Source organism: Schistocerca cancellata, chromosome 1 (genome assembly GCF_023864275.1).
Source record: "Schistocerca cancellata isolate TAMUIC-IGC-003103 chromosome 1, iqSchCanc2.1, whole genome shotgun sequence".
NCBI lineage: Eukaryota > Metazoa > Arthropoda > Insecta > Orthoptera > Acrididae > Schistocerca > Schistocerca cancellata.
Genome location: NC_064626.1, coordinates 233,195,846 through 233,217,300, shown reverse-complemented (window position 1 = coordinate 233,217,300; position 21,455 = coordinate 233,195,846). Strand labels below are relative to the sequence as shown.

At 40.5% G+C, this 21,455-nt stretch overlaps 1 protein-coding gene and 1 non-coding gene across 3 annotated transcripts in view; one reads left to right on the top strand and one right to left on the bottom strand.

The window, feature by feature from the left end:
• Nucleotides 1-245: 245 nt before the first annotated feature.
• The window catches only part of LOC126169966 (E3 ubiquitin-protein ligase RNF25), a 46,781-nt gene continuing 25,571 nt past the window's right edge, over nucleotides 246-21,455 (bottom strand). The window contains exons 5-6 of one of the 2 annotated variants that reach the window (XM_049920687.1): nucleotides 8,031-8,258; nucleotides 246-1,191 (exon numbers count right to left, since the gene is read on the bottom strand). In XM_049920687.1, coding sequence (XP_049776644.1) covers nucleotides 1,012-1,191; nucleotides 8,031-8,258 — 408 coding nt within the window. In that variant the 3' untranslated portion in view covers nucleotides 246-1,011. The remainder of the gene's footprint in view (nucleotides 1,192-8,030; nucleotides 8,259-21,455) is intronic. The other variant, XM_049920686.1, reaches the window with a different exon arrangement.
• Trnas-uga (transfer RNA serine (anticodon UGA)) lies at nucleotides 20,882-20,956 on the top strand. Its single transcript has one exon. It is a non-coding gene; the product is annotated as a tRNA-Ser (tRNA).

The window sequence follows — 21,455 nt, the reverse complement described above, 5'->3', positions numbered from 1 at the left end:
TTACCACAAGTCTATTATAGCTCCTGACACTGCAGGGGGATGTACATACTATTGATAAATGTCATCCCTACATACAAAGAATAATAAACTAAAAGCTGCATTTGAAGGATTGTAAAAGTCTTACCATTTCTGAATTGGTCATTTCCAAAATTTATTCTTGAATATGTATTGTTAATAAAGGGGGAAGATGACACTGTAAATGTTTTACAATTCAAAATTCTTTGTACAAACAAATATCAAAGACTCCTTTTAAATTTTAATTTACAGTAGACCAACTTCAACAAAATAAAGGTGCAAAATTTTGAATTGCTGGAGAATAAAATAAAAAATGAAATGTAATCCTCAACACACCAAATGCATGATTTCTTGGTAATTCAATGTGCTCCGCCTATAGTAATCTCTAGAGACCTCACTTAGGTCCACACATAATTCACAGAAATAATCACATGCTTCTAAATAACAAACTAAGGAAACCTGAAGAGCAGGCCATATAACATACAGTCAAATTTATCTCTTTGAGGGAGTGGTTATGAGACCCAGAAGAAGAAAGGACAGACACACACTGAAGGTAAAATCTTCTATGACAATGGTCACAAAAGCATGCAGACTTACTAAATGCACACTGACCAACTTTGTTATAACACATTAGCAATTCACAATTTATTTCACAAAGTAAACACATATGTTTAATATCATACAAAGAGTATTATTTATAATTATAATAATAATTTAGCTGCCTCATGTTCAAAGAACAAAAATTTGAAGTTTGGGTTCTACATTGCAAATTTTCTATACAAACAAGAAACATAAATACATCTATGTACAAATCAGTGTAAAATAAGCTCATATAAATAATCTCAGCATTGTAATACAGGAGAAACACATACAGAACAACAAGGAACTTATATCTCCTGAGCTCCTGTGTGAAAAAGTGATCATTTAAAGCTGTCCATGTGCTCTTTTTCTCTTTCCATTTATTTTATTTATGCTGCTTCCTTTAATCAGCCAACGTCATCTAGATGTAGCAGCCTGTTGAGGTGGTTTACCACGTGAAGAGCCTCTGCGTCCCCTAAAGGCAGCCCTGCTCCGCATACCCTGGCCCCTCCTCCAATCCCTACTCCCTGGTGGCACAACAGGGGCTAACCGTGGGAGTGGTTGTTGTGGTATACTGGATCCAGCAGTGTCCTCACTCTGTAAGTTCACACACAGACAAGCATTGAGCAAAAACATCCACCATTTTAGTTCAGTCTACGAAGACATGTACATTCTATAAACTTTTTCCTGGGTGCTAATAGAAGAAGGTGCAGTGAAAAGAGCAAACAAGTTCTACGCAGTGTATATACTACCAAGCAATCTAGTTCTGCCTCCATCACATATTATCTACACTTTATTACGCTTACAGCACTTTTCTGCAGAGGAGTTGCTGTTAGCGCCTGTGATGGAGCAGGAACTGCTCTGTCATAGGATGGGTTTAAGATTCTACTTACTGTTGGGTCCCCCGATTTCAGCCTATTCAGAACTAGGAAGTCAAGTGCTCAGAATGCACTTTCTTCTATGATCAACTAAAAGAAGTCTCACATCAAAGTATAAGAGGCAGTTAAAAATTTTGCTTTCAAAGGTAGTACAGTCCAAAATTGGTATTTCAATTGCCATGAGCACTGTGGTAATCACCCCACCAATGCACCAGGTTGAAGATACCTGTTTGGTAAAACACTGTGTTCTTCTGCCTGAAGAAACCCGTAACCACTTGCTACCCATAGCCACCTGCTGCGGACCCTCAGCCGACAGGAATTGTCAACCCTTCATGGCCTTTCTTAAGGGACCAAAGGTGTGATAAGCACAAGAGGAGAGATCAGAACTATAGGACAGGTGCTCAAGTGTCTCCCACTTCAGTCGGTGTAACATCAGTATTACGACATTTGTGATATAGGGATATACATTATCATGAAGCAGCAGCACTCCTTGGTGCACAACATTCCACACTGGTTGTTTTCGACAGATGTGTTGCCCCACACACATTCTTCAGTCTCTGACAGATGCCTACCAGTGTTTGTCCGTTGCCAGCAAGAAAAGAATAACACCATGTTGTTCTTGTTTGTAAGCATTTGGTAATAACATCACCATAGTTCAAGTTTCCGCATTTACCCAATGTCGGGAAGATACGAATGCCACACTAGTCCCTTGTCTCAGAGACATGCCGTGTTGCACCAGAGGTGTAGAAATTCTCCTTCCAGCCTGCCTGCCTGCCTCTATTTCCACTGTTACCATTAAAGCAGCTCAACCTGCCACAGTGAGACACAAGAGTTCATGAGTACTAATGCAGGCCAACTTGGGTTGCCACAAGCCTGGCAAGCTTCATTGGATCTGCTCTGCCTGCTGCATCTGACAACAGATTATGCTATCAATCCAATGTGACTACAGACCGGACAGGTATATGCTTGTGTAGGTAGTTTCACTGCAGCTCATTATCATGATGATGGAAGCACCAAAATGAACAAACCAGACTGAAGGAGACAGAGGAGAAATTAAAAATTGGGAAACATATACCAGTCACTAAACAGAGCCCAAGTCCAGCAGGGAAGAAGGTTTCATGTGTTTAAGAAGCAGCTTCACATAAATCGATAGGTGTCTCGCAATGCAAATTGTGTAAAAAGCTACAAATGGTTGTTCAGGAACCTATAGTACAGGGTGATTCAAAAAGAATACCACAACTTTAGGAATTTAAAACTCTGCAACGACAAAAGGCAGAGCTAAGCACTATCTGTCGGCAAATTAAGTGAGCTATAAAGTTTCATTTAGTTGTACATTTGTTCGCTTGAGGCGCTGTTGACTAGGCGTCAGCGTCAGTTGATGCTAAGATGGCGACCGCTCAACAGAAAGCTTTTTGTGTTATTGAGTACGGCAGAAGTGAATCGACGACAGTTGTTCAGCGTGCATTTCGAACGAAGTATGGTGTTAAACCTCCTGATAGGTGGTGTATTAAACGTTGGTATAAACAGTTTACAGAGAATGGGTGTTTGTGCAAAGGGAAAAGTTCTGGATGGCCGAGAACGAGTGATGAAAATGTAGCACGCATCCAGCAAGCATTTGTTCGCAGCCCAGGAAAATCAACTCGCAGAGCTAGCAGAGAGCTGCAAATTCCACAATCAACTGTATGGAGAGTTCTACGAAAAAGGTTAGTTATGAAACCTTATCGCCTGAAATTGGTTCAAGCACTGTCTTAAGCTGATAAGATTAAAAGAATCGATTTCTGTGATTTTATCCTTGCTCAAATGGAAACAGACGAATCTTTCGTTTCAAAGATTGTGTTTAGTGATGAAGCAACTTTCCACACTAACGGGAAAGTCAACCGTCACAATGTCTGTATATGGGGCACTGAGAATCTGCGGGAAACAACTCAGTAGGAACATGACTCGCCTAAGGTGAATGTTTTCTGTGCCATTACAGCCAATAAAGTTTTTAGTCCCTTTTTCTTCGAAGGTGCTACTGTAACTGGACTACAGTATCTGGAGATGTTAGAGAATTGTCTGTTCCCTCAGCTCGAACAAGAAGCACAACAATTCATATTTCTGCAGGATGGAGCACCACCACATTGGCACTTATCTGTCCGTAACTACCTGAACGTCAACTACCCGAGGCGATAGATCGGCCGCCAGGCAGCCCGTGACAGAGCACTTCATCACTGGCCTCCAAGAAGCCCTGATCTTACCCCCTGCTATTTTTTCTTATGGGGGTATGTTAAGGATATGGTGTTTCGGCCACCTCTCCCAGCCACCATTGATGATTTGAAACAAGAAATAACAGCAGCTATCCAAACTGTTACGCCCGATATGCTACAGAGAGTGTGGAACGAGTTGGAGTATCGGGTTGATATTGCTCGAGTGTCTGGAGGGGGCCATATTGAACATCTCTGAACGTGATTTTGAGTGAAAAAAAAAAACCTTTTTAAATACTCTTTGTAATGATGTATAACAGAAGGTTATATTATGTTTCTTTCATTAAATACACATTTTTAAAGTTGTTGTATTCTTTTTGAATCACCCTGTATATTACAATATGTTCATAAATTTGACAATCAGTTTCGTCCCTCCATAAACATTCTGAATGATGACAAAGACTTAGTGTCTGACAGGTGTGTGGAAATGTGTTCTAAGGACTTCAGGCCATTTAGCAGTACACAGGATTTCTACATTTAGGGCAAACACTGACTGAAATAGGAAAAAAATATGGCTCTCAGAGGGTATTGCAAACCACATTCTAGTGGTATATAACATACTTTCTTCTTCTTTCAGACATGTCCTTTTTAGATTAACATAATATGGAAAATGAATCTGCATTAGCTATAAGACATTTGGGGAATTTAGAATGCACTATTTTGGCCATGGAATTCAGTGAACTCAAAATACACATCCAAGAAAAAGAAATTAAAATTAGTATAACTGGGGTCATATTTGGCTGAACTGCACTAAGGTTACAGAAAAAAAGACTCCCAAAAGCTTACTTTAGTTGCCGTTGCAGTATGATAAACATCTTCAAGTTGTTAGGTGCCAAAGGTTTCGACTTTCCGCGATGGTTTTGCTTACTACAGAAAACATTTATATTAGAGGTGACCTGACGATGGTTCGAATTGAGAACAGTCAGCACTGGTCAAAAGAGGGTGAAGCTGCAGTGAAAACCGTTCACTTTGAAATGAATAAATAATCCCAAAATACGACGAAAAGGAACTTTTCATCAACTTCTGAACGCTACTCATAGCACTACAATGTAAATGTACAGAACAGACTGCAATGTAGCATAGCACAGTGGGAAGATGGGCAGGCAAGCAAGATTCCCTTAGCCTGCTTGGGTTGGGCATAGCTTGACTTGGATGGGAGTACGGCAGCCTGCCTGTTCTCCAGCTTACATGCGGCAGCTTGCCTGCCTGGTAACAGGCAAGTATGGGCAGGCTAAAAGTGGAATGTGTTCACTTCTATGTTGCATATAAGCAGTAGCAATGCCCTCAAATGGGAAGTTTTTGATTGTCACTTATACTTAAAAAATTAAAGTCTGTTTTTCAACAATTAGGGAAAGGATAGATTGCTACTCGCCGTATAGATGACACATTGAGGTGCAGACAGGAACAATGAAAAGACTGTTCCATTTTAAGCTTATGGCCAAAGCCTTCATCGGAAAATGAAATACACAAACATTCATACAACCAAGCACACTTTGCATACACATGACCACTATCTCTGGCTGTTCAGGCCAGACTTATTGAAATGAGTAGCAGTGAAGTGGGGAAGGGGGAGGGATAGCAATGTACACAACAGGGAAGAGGAAACAGTGCTGCCTTGCTGAGCATGCAGGAGCTAGAGGCAGCAGACAAGGCTACCCTGTGCAGCTTCAGGAAGCTGTGGGTGAGGGAGGGAAGGGAAGAAAGGAACCAAAAGTAGACGAGCAGAAAAGGGGAAAAGGGTGTGGGAACAACATGTTATTGTAGGTTAAGGCTGGGATGATTTCGGGAATAGAGGAAGCGTTTTAAGAATAACTCCCATCTCAGCAGTCCAGAAAAGCTAGTGGTGGAGGGAAGAATCCAGATGGCCCAGGTTGTGAAGCAGCCGCTGAAATAAAGCATGCTATGTTCAGCTGCATGTTGTGCAACAGGGTGCTCCACTTTGCTCTTGGTCACATTTTGGCCATTCATGCTGATGGATAACTAGTTGTTAGTCGTACCAGTATAAAAAGCTGAGCTGGAACACAAAGACAGGACTGGAATAGGAATTGCTGGGTGAGTAGATTCGGCAGGCCCTGCATCTGGGACTTCCACAGTAATATGATTACTGTGGCAGGGGATTGGGATTGGCCTAAGGATGGACTAACATGTTGTGGAGAGCTTGCTTCTTTTCACACTATCATACACCATCTCAATGTCCTGGAATACCATTACTAAATCATTATCATAGTTTCTCTCCTGGAGCTGCCTTACACCAAAAATTGGATCACTTGTCGACCTTAATGGTCTAAATCCATACAGTCCTCCTCCTATTATCTTCTGTACTTTCTTTTCTAGCATATTATTAAATATCTTAGCTGCATGGCACATAAAAATTAACTTCTCTATAATTCTGAGATTTTCTTGCAAACCTTCTTCAGAATGAAACAATCGTTCCCTTTTTCCAGTCTTCAGATGTCCTCCCTTCATTCCATATACTCCAACAGTGACAGCTACTCTCTCATTCCACACTTATTCATCCAGTCCAGGCACTTTTCCTTCTTTCATGGTCTTTATCACTTCCTCTAATTCTGTCCACGTTAGGTCTGTCTTGACACCCTTTATGTCCCCATGCTACTCATTTGCCTGTTCCATTACATTTAACTTGTGGTTTAGCAACTCTTCAAAATATTCTTTCCACGTCTCTGATTTTCTGTACTTTGTCAACATTTATTCCTTCTTTATTGATAATCCTGACATTATCCAACATCCCTTCTTCTTAGCCTTAACCGTTCCACTGGGTACCTCACTTCCCTCACTGTTCTCTTCCACCATTTTTGCCCACTCTTTCATTAATTTCTTTTTCTCTCCCACTACCAATCTTTTAACCATTTTCTTCTCAGTGTATTCTTTTCTTGCTTCCTCTGTTTCTCTTGAAACCATATACAAAATACTTTGTTTTTCTTTGCAACTCAATCTTTACACCTCAATGCTTCTTTCCATCTTTCCAATCACTGGTTCATCTGCACACTTTTTCTGCCAATTTGACCATTGTTGGTTTGAACCCTCCTCAGTCCTCTTCTTATAACAGCATTTCATTTCTTGGTATTTTGCTCATTACTATTTTCTGGAAATCATCTTTGCATTTCTTTTCTTTCACATACACTTCTTATCTTGCTTTCTTAGCTTGATGCCCCTTTTCCTCACTAATCCATCTCTCATTACTAAATGATGGTGATAACTACCTAGGGCTATGGAAGATGACATCTGTGACTGTACTTAACGTCTTGATCACTTATTATGCAGTCAACCTCAGATTTAATCAACACATCATAGCTGTACCATGTTGCCTTATGACATTCCTTCTTCTTAAACCAGATGTTCTGCTGCTAGTCCATTCCTTTTATAAAAATCTTAATCGTCCTTCCTTGTTTTTTCTTCCCTACCCTTTGACTCCCAACACTTCCTCATACACCTTTCTTTCCCTTTTCACGAATGCCTTTTTATGTCTCCTATGATGATGATCTTCTGGCCAGTTACATGTGTCTGCACTTCCTATCCAAGCAGCAATTGCTTTAATTTTGTGGAAAACAAAAACCCGGAAATATTTTTACTGAGTTATGGTACAAGAAAGTTATACAAAAATTTTTTCAAGGTCTCTTTCAATTTATACTTTTAAGTATTAAGTTTTGTAATCAATAAAAAAGTTCAAAGAGACAACTGCTTTGACTTTTAAGATTTACACCTTGCAAAAAGGGCTACAAAAGGACTCCTGTACTAAAATGTTTTCTAAGGGCAAGTCAGTAGCACGTGAAAGTGGAATTTTGCTTCAACAGGCCACATGTAGTGTGACAATAAACATAATGTATACAATTGCATATTACACAAAAAATGAAGACTCATACCTTAAATATAAAAATCTGTGCCTAAATAACAGATCAAAACAATGTAGAGTCCATGCCTGTGGAATTGTTATTCATTCAATAACTTTGAAACTGAAGGATGAATGAAGAGGAGAAGGATGAAAGAACAGAGGGGATTAAGGGTAGGGGGGAGGGGGTAGAGGGGGGCGGGAGGGAGGTGGAAGCAGAGAGAGGATAATTTAAAAATACATGGTGTCCCAGGAGTGGTCAGTATTCAGGGATATTATCTGAAGGAATGCTTATTTGAAGTAAAATGTCAAATAAACATGTTCTCTAAAAAGTGCACCTTGAAAGATATGAGCACTTGTTCATCTTCACTACTGTGCAAAACACACACACAAACACAAACACACACACAAACACAAACACAAACACACACACAAAGCAGTTATGAACAGCTTCTTGTCTAGATTTACCTCTGGTGTTTCTGTCACCAAAACAAGTTTTGATTCTTCAGCTTCTGGATCAATAATTCCACCTCGCTGTTTCTGATAACTAAATAGTGATGCCATCTGCTGCTGTAGGCTACGAAGATCGTCACTCAATTCAAATTGCCTCGCATTTTCTACATCCATAGGAGGTGGGGCAGAAGAAAGCAGGTCCATGTCATATGTGATTGGTTCTCGGCACACTGGGCACAACACCTGTTAAAAAGACACACCAAAACTCAACATATCAGTACACTGTTCACATACTGGTCCAATGATTTAAATGTTTTTGATGTAAGGCACTTTCCATTTACTTAAATTAATTTTACAAATTATGAAACGTAGCCCTGAATAGCTACTGGTGTGTCACTAGCTAATAGGGGTGCTATCCTTCATGACATAGTCACACAGTTCAAGTATTCTAATTATGTACAGTGTATAAGCTAGTCTGAGCCACCAGGAACACAACTAGAACAAAACTGTCTACATTAATGTACTTTAGATAAAGAATAAGTGTTTGTTTTGAAACAATTACTTCTGTAAGTCACAGATAGCATTTTTCTAAAGATAAAATTTTCTGTTCATTTTTGATCATATTCTACTACAATATATATTTCACCTTACACACTATTTATTACATCACACTGCCACAACCCCTATTCAAAACTTAATATGCCAACTCTTTAATTGTCCAATTGGCTCCAGATCCACAACTACACAAGCCACACTCCAAACTATACAACTCTGGATTGGAAGGTCCACTCTTTGAAAATCGCATAGCCAGCAAACTAGCACGTCATGACCTGACCGCAAGTAGCAACAGTCCACATGCCACACAGTGCACCAGGGCCAGGAAATACCCATAAACCACTTCCAAGACAAGGTCTATGGGATTCACAATCAATGTTAGATGTATCAATGATCTCTGAATAGTCAGTCTTATCCCACTGCCATCCGCAGTGGGGACTCCCATCATGCCCTGACTGCTTCCAAGCACATGCATGTGCTGAGTGTCCAGATCACTGGGAGCACTGTGCCTGTTGTGGAAAAGATGAACATCTCCCAACGGTCTGCTGTAAACCGTCAGGACAATCAGATCTAATCCTCTGCATGCATCAAGGAATGGTGCATGCAACTTCAGGCAATAGTTCCCCATTCAATCATTAGCTAACAAGCTGTTCATATATACCACAAATGCGAACAATGACATCTTTCTCCGGGTGGACACAGGAGACAAAGTTTACATGGTAAACCTCCCCAGAATTAGTTCCATTCTTTTCTACGTTGATAACATATGATCACAGTTCAAAGCCCTCCAGGATAAATTCGCAATAGTCTATAGTTGAATTCTTTTATCTTGGCGGCTCGCGCATGCCCACCCAGACGTGGGAGATTGCTGCGTTGCCAATTGCAAACAACGCACGCGCCAAGAGAAGTAGCGCTATAGTATAGCATAGTTCGCAAACTTACGTTTAAGAGGGAGCGTGCAGTTTATGAAGTAAAGCCACCGAAGCCGCATTAACCCTTTCGCTGCTACAGAGACGTGCTCCCCCGATTTTGTCATCACTGCTGCTCGCCTGTGCAGACACATGGTGTTCCGACTGCTTTGACACACTTATCATTCGATTTCACAAAAACTATTTGGCCCAAAAATTTGATTTTTACACATCTTCTTGGCTGATACCTTCCCCCTCATAAATAACTTAATTTTGTTTCAATGTTCAACGCAGTTATTGTGCAGCATTAAATATAGTAAACCATTGCACGAAATTTTGAAGAGTTAAAAAGAGGTAAAAGTGCATAGCATATACTTTCCGTATGGTCGATTTTAGATGCCACAATGTTGAGAACGAAATGTGGACAATATACCTAAATCTCATATAAAATTTACTGTATGACAATAACTCATTTAATTTAAGTACCAGATAGGTGTCGTATGTAATATTGAGAAATATTCCGTCTTTTGCGACTGTAACAAAAGTTTTATTTATATCAGAGTCATTTTGCTTTTTTCTAAAAAGTTCTGATTAAAATTGGCGAAGTACACAAAACTGAATTGTGGACGTAATAAAACATAGAAACTAAAATATATTGTCAGTGAGGTGCAATGCGCAAAAAATTTGTGTTTGTCACAATGGACAGCAAATACTTGCCAAAACATAGATCAGTTGACGAAAACATTGAATATGATGATGTTGCCAAAGCAGCGAAGCAAAGAATTGCATCAGACTATCAAGTAGCTCGGCAACGAAATTCTGCTCTAAATAATACTTTTAATACTGTCACAAAGAATATATTTCAATATGAATAGTAAAACAGCGACTGCGGAAGAGAAGATATACAAACAAAATAGATAAAATGAATATTGTATGTGCACCTTTTCATTGTTTTTAATTGCTGTGAAAAGAAATATTGGAGGACAAAATTAGAAAAACCGAAAACTTATTATGATTATAATGAAAAGACAAAGAACTAGACATTTCAAAAAATTACATTCAAACGAATAAAATTCATGAAGTAAGACACTTCGATACTGTTTTTAAATAAACAAAATATTAAGCACCGAACAAGGTATGAACTCTGAACCTTCCTCTCAGAAGACAAACACCTTAACCATTATGCTAACGCAGCTCGTCATTTTAATGAGCTCCTGAAGGACTCTAAAAGTCACACAAAATACCGACAAACACTGTTGGTGTGACTATGAATTATTCACGTTTCATCGACGTACAATAGGAAATAAACAATTACCGCTGTTCTTTATTGCGAAAAAGCGGTTTGTGAGAATGATACAAACACCTTTCCTTGCTATCGCCTGAATTAGGAGGCTTATTGCTTGTTTGGTTTAATTACTTAATAGAATATGAAGCAATTGGTATAAAGAATGCTTTTTCCAAACTTTCTATAAAAGAAAGTCTGCTATCAAGACATTGCTTTTGTTCAATTACTTTATTTATGACTGAACGTTTCTAAAACTGGACCCACTCGTCCGTGTTCTGCACTGCAGTCAAGCTCTGGCAATGCCGTTCTCTGTTCACTGGCTGACTGTGTTTTGTGACATCAGATGTGCAGAACGAACCTAAACTTGGCCGCCGTCGTAAATGACGCGCACTTTAGGTCTATAATAAGGTCACATGGCTGATATCACAATGTGTTGTCAACAGTCACTCAGCCAGAAACATTTTCATTCTGGATTCCTTCTCATTATTTTGATTCTCTGCCAATGACAATGTTCAGGCGTTCTTTGATAGAGTTGCCTTCCAGGATCTTGACTAACTCTGTGCCTCATTTAATCCTTATTCAAACCTGGCCTGGGGTGCACCACGGATTTCCAGACTTGTATCCTCTTGTGACCAGAAACTCTGTCCTATTTCTGCCATTCATTATGGGCAGCTATTAATCAGGAACTTCACTGTCTCTACTGATTGAACCAGATAAAACAAGCACTTGAGCTATGCTCATGGTAGAAGTCACAAAACTTAATTGTGTCGTCCACCTATGTGGAGATTTTAAATCAACACTTAATGTTCAGGCGCAAGTATAGCTCGGTCCCACTTTGCGGAGATTTTAAATTAACAATCAATGCCCAGGCATAAGTAAAATCCTATCATACATCATGTCTAGGAAACTAACTCTCAAAGCTTGTTGGAGGAGATTATTATTCTTGGACCGACCTTGCCGAGGCATATTTGTGAATACCATCGGACGAGGCACTGCAAAACAACACAGTTATCAACACTCCCTTTGGCTTATACAAATGCAAGGGCTTGCCATTTGGGATCTCTCCTGCTCCTGCAACCTTCCAGAGGTAGCTGGAAGAGTTATCCATGTTTGTATCCACTTGCACTAACTGTCTAGATAACGTCATCGGTACAAGCACTATGAATCGGGGGTGCTTGGGAAACACATCATGTTACAAAGGGCTAAAGTGCTGCTTAGACAAATGTTATTTTGTTATTTTTTTCCAAGAGCAAGTGGGATACCTCAGGTACCTCCTAAACAAAGAAGGGATCAAGTCCACTGACCGCTATGTAACAGCTATCAATTTGCAGTCCCTCCCACAAGCAGCCCATATTATTCAATCATTAAACTAGTTGCAGAAGGAATGTGTCCCTTGTAGATGGGTAGTTGTCTGTGAGTGCACTTCCACAAAGATAAAGTATATGCTGCACTCAGTGCCCTTCTCTTACATCATTTTTACAATCATGTCCAATTGTTGTGGCCAAGAATGTCTCTCCATTTGGCGTTGGTGCTGTACTGATATATAGGAACGATAATGATACTGAATAATCTATTAGCTATGTGCCAAAGATGTTGGCACCTACACTAAAGAACTATTCACATATAGAAAAGAAGGTGTTGGCAATTGTATTTTCTATTAAGAAATTCTGTATTTACCTATTCAGAATTAATTTCAATTTAATAAAAAAAAAGTGATTCAAATGGCTCTAAGCACTATAGGACTTAACATCTGAGGTCATCAGTCCCCTAGACTTAGAACTACTTAAACCTAACTAACCTAAGGACATCTCACACATCCATGCCCGAGGCAGGATTCGAACCTGCGACCATAGAAGCAGTGCAATTTAATCACATCCCACACACACTGGCAGTGGTATTTGGCTCACTCCAGTCTTCTGGAACAAATAGCCCAATGTTTCCAAAGTTGAGTACTTTTCATAAGCTCCTGCAACTATGCAATTAAACAGGAGCCAAGAGCATATCATGCAAATGCAGATGCTCGATCTAGCCTTTCAATGGAACCAAACCTGGACTTTAACCAGCATCTTATGTTTACAACCAGTATCTTATGTTTACACATAGATGCAGGAAGGAGACAAATACTGGAAGGAAGGATTTCTCATAACAGTTGCACGAATCAGATGAGGTCCCCCAGATACTATCCCATATCTACCACCATATGTCAGTCACAAACAATGTCCTCTTAACATGCACTGAAGCAAATACGCACAGTGTCATCATTCCTGCCATACATTTTACAAATACTTCATTGATGGCAATGGGGAATGTCACAACTGAAAGCCCAACTGTGATGATGCACTTACTGACCAGTCTTAAACAGTGACATGGGAGCTGTGACACAAAACTGAACAGCTTGTGCCTTGCACAGGCAGCACCACCCCCCCCCCCCCCCCCCAATAAACCACGGGACCGCATTCATTTGGACTTTGTGAGTCTATTTCTAGGCTGTATGTGACTAACAGTCGTAGTTGCTTACCGTAAATACCCATATATGGTATGCATGGTGTTCACCAGAACAAGCCACAATAAATGTGCTAGTCCAGATTCAAGCCACCAAAGGGCTACACCAAACTATAATATCAGTCAATGATCCCCAATTCATGACAACAGCTTTTAAACAACTCTGCACATCAAATGGCATAAAACACACATTCTTGGTCCACCATTTCATCCATCTTCCACTGATGAAGCAGAGTGTATGACACATATATTTAGAAAGCCAATGCTGAAAGCAGTAGGATCACAACAGTAACATTTACACTTTTCCTGAGCATGTACAGCACCACACCCAGCTAAGACTGTAGCCCGACAGAGTTCCTTCATGGAAGGTAGCTACAAACACTTCATTTCCTGGCCCCACGGCTCCAGAGACTGCAGACACCCACCAGCAACAGCAATAAGGGCACATTCGTATTGAGTAAAAGTCATATCCATACCAGGATCAGTGGTTAACATCAACAGTTAACACCCATGGGCTACACATCACACCAGTTAACACATAAGTTTGGAGTGCCATTGTACGAGACAACACCACACATATCTACCGACTACACCATATCCAGTGGTGCACCCTAAACCCAAAAGCTCACCATTTCCAGCCCCACAATCTTACAAATACAGCCTGAACTCACAAATATGAGCAGTAATTTTATTGGACAGAGGCATGGAGAAGGAGATCTTCATGCAGCAACAGCCAACAACGACCACATCATCATGTTCCAGCAAAATGCCAGACATTCTCAATTCCTCACAGCAGCCGGTGATCTTAAGTGCCACAACACCAGTTCACCTTCCAAAACCTTGTCCAGGACACTTCCGACAACATGTGGCCATTGGAGACAGCAGAGGGATCTGGTGTCTTCACCTGGCAACTTTAACAGTCTCCCAGAGAGCATGGGATACGATCTTTGCGACCAAGCGGAACTTAAACAGTGCTTGCACCACTCTGATGTGGCATCAAATACTATTTCGCCAGCCAACAGGTGGTCATGGCCACCCTATAACTTCTGCCATACAGCAGCATGGGACTCAGTGGCGTTCCTCATTGTTTACTTTTCTGTCTATACTTGGCATTCTGCTGTTGATGAGCACAGGCCAGATAGTCTAGCTTCATTGGGTTTGTTTTGAGTCATCCCTAATATCTGGTCAGATCCTGATCACAATATCACTTTTCCATGTTTATTTCACAGCTTGGATGAATCCCTTCAACCATTTAGTTTAATTGAGATTAGCACATCCTGAAGACAGATTGATAGAGATCTGAGATACAACTGACTTACTGCTATTTTTATATCTACTGGTTTTCTGACTTAAGTGCACCTTAAAAGCAATGTATAAACTGTTTTCGGATTCCTCATCTGAAGGCAATGGACTGTTTTGTATTGTGATGACCATAAAATGTGGGTCTTAAACTAAACCAAAACAAGTCATAGGCCATCCTCATATCGCACAGAAAGTTGATCAACAGACATTTTAATGAAAGTCCCTCCAGTATTTCTTAAAGGTTAGTTGGTTGGTTTTGGGGAAAGAGACCAAACAGCGAGGTCATCGGTCTCATCGTATTAGGGAAGGATAGGGAAGGAAGTCGGCCGTGCCCTTTCAGAGGAACCATCCCGGCATTTGCCTGGAGCGATTTAGGGAAATCACGGAAAACCTAAATCAGGATGGCCGGACACGGGATTGAACCGTCGTCCTCCCGAATGCGAGTCCAGTGTGCTAACCACTGCGCCACCTTGCTCTGTTTTCTTAAAGGTATCCAATTACCATTTTTTTAAAAAGTAAATGATCTTTGGCATAATCATAGTGGTGGTGATGGTGGTGGTGGTGGTGGTGGTGGTGGTGGTGATGGTGGTAGAAGTAACAATAGTAGTACCATGACTATACAGGGTGAAGCGAAATTCGCACACTTGGGCTCCTCACATGCCAGTGATAAAAAAATGTCTCTCACAAAATTTCTTCCGGCTAGTCCATCCAGCAGGAAAAGGACGTTAAAGAGTGTCAATCTGGCAACACTGTAACCACATGTTTAGTAAATACATTTGTCAGCACATCTCAGCTGTGCTGTACAGTTGGTGCAGTGGACAGAATTTTGGGTTAGCACACAGGAGGTCAAGGGTTCGGTCCTGGGTGGGGGCGCATTTTTTATAATTGCTAATTTCATTCTGACATTCCATACTGTAATATACACCGTTTCTTAGATCACATGTATCCTAAATTTACAACAATCTGTAACGGTGAAAATACCAAATATGAGGTTAGACAAATAAGAAACAGACCGTTGAAACAAATGACCTATCACAGGACAGAATAACTACAAAAGCATTTTCACATCTACTTGTCATTTATACTACATGTAATATGAGCACACAGATGTCTCACATTAGCAACCAGTGACAATAATAACGTCCATATTAATGACAGCATGACCTTCACAATAGAATACGATGTCCTCAGAACAACAGATGCTCAAAGCGACCTCCCTGCTCTTCCAAACATTGCGCAACCTGCCAGATCATACAGATCTGTACCCTTTGCAGCAAAGCTGTGTCCACAGTAACAAGAGCAGCATGAACATGTGGTTCCAATTCTTCCACATTTGTCAGTAGAGTAGAGTAAATGTGCTCTTTCAGGTGTCTCCACAGGAAAAATCCAGGGAATTTTGGTCAGGTGAATGTGGTGGCCATACAACTGGATCTCCATGTCCGAGCCACTTCCCTGGAAATGTTCTGTCCAAATACTGCCACACATTAATTCCAGAGTGTAGAGGTGCATCATCTTGTTGGAACCATATCCTATGCTGAACGTTTAGTGGAACATCTTCCAGTACACTAGGCAGGTTTGAAAGGAATGCATGATACCTTTGTGCAGTCAACCAGTCAGGCACCATGTAGGGGCCCAAACACCTGTCGCCCAATATTCCAGCCCAGTCATTGATACCAAAGCAAACTTGATATCCCAGGTCGTGGGTGACATGCGGGTTAACCCCACACCAATGGTGGGCATTGTGCATATCAAAGACACCCTCACGAGCGAATGCTGCTTCATCTGACCATATTTTGGTGCTCATGAAGTAATTGTTGGCTTCCTGTTGTTGTTGGGACCATTCACAGAATGGTATCCGCTGATTGTGATATGCAGGATGCATGTGTTGTGTGAAAGCATAATGATAGGGGTGCAGACCATGCTCGTGCAGCACGCTAACGACCATGCATTGCGAGACACACAGCTGCCTTGCTACGCTACGTGTACTTCGTTGACGTTCTTGGTGTACAATCTCCAGAATAGCTTCCTCAGTAGCTGGAGTATGGCAAGTCCAGGATGACTTCTGTCACGTAATGGTGGAAGGAGAGAACCTGACTCCAGAAGGTGCAGCTCCAGATGATGAAACACATTTTTATCTGGGTGGTGTCGACGAGGATATCTAGCAGCACATTCACAAATGGCAACGCCAGCCCAGTTATCAGATGCACCAAGGACCAGCACCATATCCACATATTCATCCTTTTGTGTGTGTCATACGTCTGACACAAACCTCTACGGTTTACAATGAGAAAATTTGATACGTGTATGCATGTACATTGGAGTCTATCACAGGCGCGTTACTCTGCTCGCAACTAGTCCCTGTCTGGTGGACAGCACATACAGTATAAACACGCTGTCGGACCTGCGCACTGTTCCACCTAACGCGTATTACCCTTCTGAATAAATTGTTCCGCATGATTAACCCCGATACTGCTAATTGTGAAATGTTCGGTTTCGAATTACACTGTTTCCCTAATGGTAACAGACATGATGTTTCCACAATCCCATCGATAGAATAATAATAATAATAATAATAATAATAATAGTAATTATTATTGTTATTATTATTATTATTATTATTATTATTATTATTATTATAATAATAATTGTTGGTAGGCATGTTATGGGGCGATATTTAGCTGGGTTTGCTGTGTCTGCTTGATCTTTAGGTTTCAGATAGGTTATTCCATGTGTAAGTGTATCAGGGAATGTGTATGGGTCTGCAATGTAACTGTTAAATAATTTATGAATATAATAGAGGGAAACATTCCACGTGGAAAAAATATATCTAAAAAGAAAGATGATGAGACTTACCAAACAAAAGTGCTGGCAGGTCGATAGACACACAAACAAACACAAACATACACACAAAATTCACTCACTGAGCTGACTCATTGAGCTGAATTTTGTGTGTATGTTTGTGTTTGTTTGTGTGTCTATCGACCTGCCAGCGCTTTTGTTTGGTAAGTCTCATCATCTTTCTTTTTAGATATGTTAAATAATTTAGTTAGATGTGAATGTGTTGAGGTGAACTTCTTTAGCCAGAAATTTGCTATTTTATCATTTCCAGGGGCTTTCCAATTGTGCATAGAATTAATTGCTTGGGTGACTTCATGTTGCAAAATTATCACTTCAGGCATTTGTAGTATCATCTTGTATGAGTCTGTTTCTGCTTGTATCCACCGTGCATGCCTGTTATGTTGTACCGGGTTTGACCATATGTTGCTCCAGAAGTGTTCCATGTCTGTTATGGTTGGTGGATTGTCTATTTTAATGTGTGTGTTATCTATTGTTTGGTAAAATCTCTTTTGGTTTGTGTTGAATGTTTGGTTTTGTTTCCTTCTAAAGTGACATATGGTCAAACCCGGTACAACATAACAGGCATGCACGGTGGATACAAGCAGAAACAGACTCATACAAGATGATACCACAAATGCCTGAAGTGATAATTTTTCAACATGAAGTCACCCGAGCAATTAATTCTATGCACAATTGGAAAGCCCCTGGAAATGATAAAATAGCAAATTTCTGGCTAAAGAAGTTCACCTCAACACATTCACATCTAACTAAATTATTTAACATATTTAAAAAGAAAGATGATGAGACTTACCAAACAAAAGCGCTGGCAGGTCGATAGACACACAAACAAACACAAACATACACACAAAATTCTAGCTTTCGCAACCAACGGTTGCCTCGTCAGGAAAGAGGGAAGGAGAAGGAAAGACAAAAGGATATGGGTTTTAAGGGAGAGGGTAAGGAGTCATTCCAATCCCGGGAGCGGAAAGACTTACCTCAGGGGGAAAAAAGGACAGGTATACACTCGCACACACACACATAGATGGATATGTGTGTGTGTGCCTGTATATTGCTCATATAGGAAACAAACTATAATGCTGAATCACTATGGATTTCTGGTTAGAAGTAAGAGGGGGCCCAAAGGCCCTAATCTTGCCGGGTGAAATAAAAAGTAAATATTGCTGCAGTAGTTATGTTCTGAAAAGCACTGCCTCCTGAACATAGAGCAATCCTAATTTCAATTTAACAGTGAATATTTCAAATTCATACAGAGATGGCCTCAGAATATTCTGAAACTTCATATAAAAATTATAAATACTGAAATGAAGAGAGAATTGAAAGTGGAATCTGCAGAATCTGCATGTCCCCAGTCAGACTAATCACAAAATCATCCTGGACAAAATACAATATGTGGCAAAATGAAGCTAATGTCATGTATTAATGACATCTCCACATTTTAAATATGCTACTATAACTCACTTAAAAATTTGTACATCAACAGCTTTTTTACATTTTAATATTTTGCATTGTGTAAAAAACAATGGCAAAGAGGACAGTAATTCAACATTTAATTTTAATACAAACAAAATCAGTTCACTAACAAAATACATTTAACCACCTATGTATGTGAACAGATTTATGCTGATTTTAAGATTTTAATCACAAGGCGAGCATTAGGCCTACAGTAATTAAAATTATAATAAAAGCAAGCCGTTCAGAAATATGGCCTCCTACATCTCCTGTACCCAAAGATTGGCTAGTGTTGCAAAGGGGTTAAAAGTAATGTAGTGAAATATCAGAAGTTCCCACTGAAGACATACGAGTTATTACAATCAATATAGGTAGGTACAGGTGCTATTGCTCAAACAATGAAACTGAATTATGATACACAAAGTTAAGCTGATCACATCCATGTTCTTTCAAAAGTACGTAAAACATCAACAATACACAGTTAAAAGTGAAGAGAAAAGAAAAGATTTTGACAATGCTCTCATCTCAACTCATTCCCATTCACTTCTGACCATTACTGCAAATCTACTGTTCTCATTTAGAGACTTTTTCTTAAATCTCTCAATACAGTGAGGAAGTATTATCATCTTCCACATTTGCAAGTCTGCTGCATTTGGTCAAAGACATTGCTATGTTTTAATGTGCGATTAATATTTCCCGCAGTGTTGTCCTTCCGCTGTTCTCTACTTCTACAGATTTTCTGAACTCAATCATGTCAAACAAAACTTTCATATAGCCAGAGCGAATTTTCACTCTACTGACCAGTGCACACTGTAATGAAACTTCCTTATAGTTTTAAACAGTATGCCAGTGTGAGACTCAAATCTAGATCCTTACATTGTGATGCTGTTGTGACTACTCACCCAAAGTAATCCTTTGCACTCTGCACCACTTCTGTGCTTGAATTATCAGCACAATTATTCAGACTGTGATTTGTTTTCTGTGTTTTCCATCTTTTTTATACTGAATGCCCATTACGTTTGTGATACCATTCTATTTACACACAGTTTCAATGATGATGGTGTTACGTAAGCCTGATTATCAAAAATTACACTTACAATTGTGTGAATGCGCAGAAGTAAGGCACTGTGTGTGGTATGAACCAATACATCTACAGTAACATCAATTGTAATTCCAGAATGAGATTTTCACTCTGCAGCGGAGTGTGCGCTGATATGAAACTTCCTGGCAGATTAAAACTGTGTGCCCGACCGAGACTCGAACTCGGGACCTTTGCCTTTCGCGGGCAAGTGCTCTACCAACTGAGCTACCGAAGCAAGGTTCGCAGGAGAGCTTCTGTAAAGTTTGGAAGGTAGGAGACGAGGTACTGGCAGAAGTAAAGCTGTGAGTACCGGGCGTGAGTCGTGCTTCGGTAGCTCAGTCGGTAGAGCACTTGCCCGCGAAAGGCAAAGGTCCCGAGTTCGAGTCTCGGTCGGGCACACAGTTTTAATCTGCCAGGAAGTTTCATATCAGCGCACACTCCGCTGCAGAGTGAAAATCTCATTCTGGAAACATCCCCCAGGCTGTGGCTAAGCCATGTCTCCGCAATATCCTTTCTTTCAGGAGTGCTAGTTCTGCAAGGTTCGCAGGAGAGCTTCTGTAAAGTTTGGAAGGTAGGAGACGAGGTACTGGCAGAAGTAAAGCTGTGAGTACCGGGCGTGAGTCGTGCTTTGGTAGCTCAGTTGGTAGAGCACTTGCCCGCGAAAGGCAAAGGTCCCGAGTTCGAGTCTCGGTCGGGCACACAGTTTTAATCTGCCAGGAAGTTTCATATCAGCGCACACTCCGCTGCAGAGTGAAAATCTCATTCTGGAAACATCCCCCAGGCTGTGGCTAAGCCATGTCTCCGCAATATCCTTTCTTTCAGGAGTGCTAGTTCTGCAAGGTTCGCAGGAGAGCTTCTGTAAAGTTTGGAAGGTAGGAGACGAGGTACTGGCAGAAGTAAAGCTGTGAGTACCGGGCGTGAGTCGTGCTTCGGTAGCTCAGTTGGTAGAGCACTTGCCCGTGAAAGGCAAAGGTCCCGAGTTCGAGTCTCGGTCGGGCACACAGTTTTAATCTGCCAGGAAGTTTCATCAATTGTAATTGCTTTTTTAATATAACTAGGTGTTACCATCCACACATTGCCTTGGCTCAGACTGGTTAAATGGAAAAAAAAAGAAAACAAAGCACACGTTTCTAACAATTATTGGAAATGGACATATGTTCTAATCTCCTCATCCTTCTCCCCCCCCCCACATATCATCTCCTCCCTCTTTCTATGTCCATCTCCCCCCCCCCCCCTCCATCTGCCCATATCCTCCTTTCCACTTTCTATCTCTATAAGCTGATAAGCCATAAATACAACTAACCTGTCTGCTACAAACATTACACACACACACACACACACACACACACACACACACACACACACACAGAGAGAGAGAGAGAGAGAGAGAGAGAGAGAGAGAGTGAGTCTTCAAATATTTATCACAGTATTATGTAAAACTTTGAAGTAAATCAGTCAAAAATTAGATTTTTGGTAATAATGTTTCGCCTTTATATTTT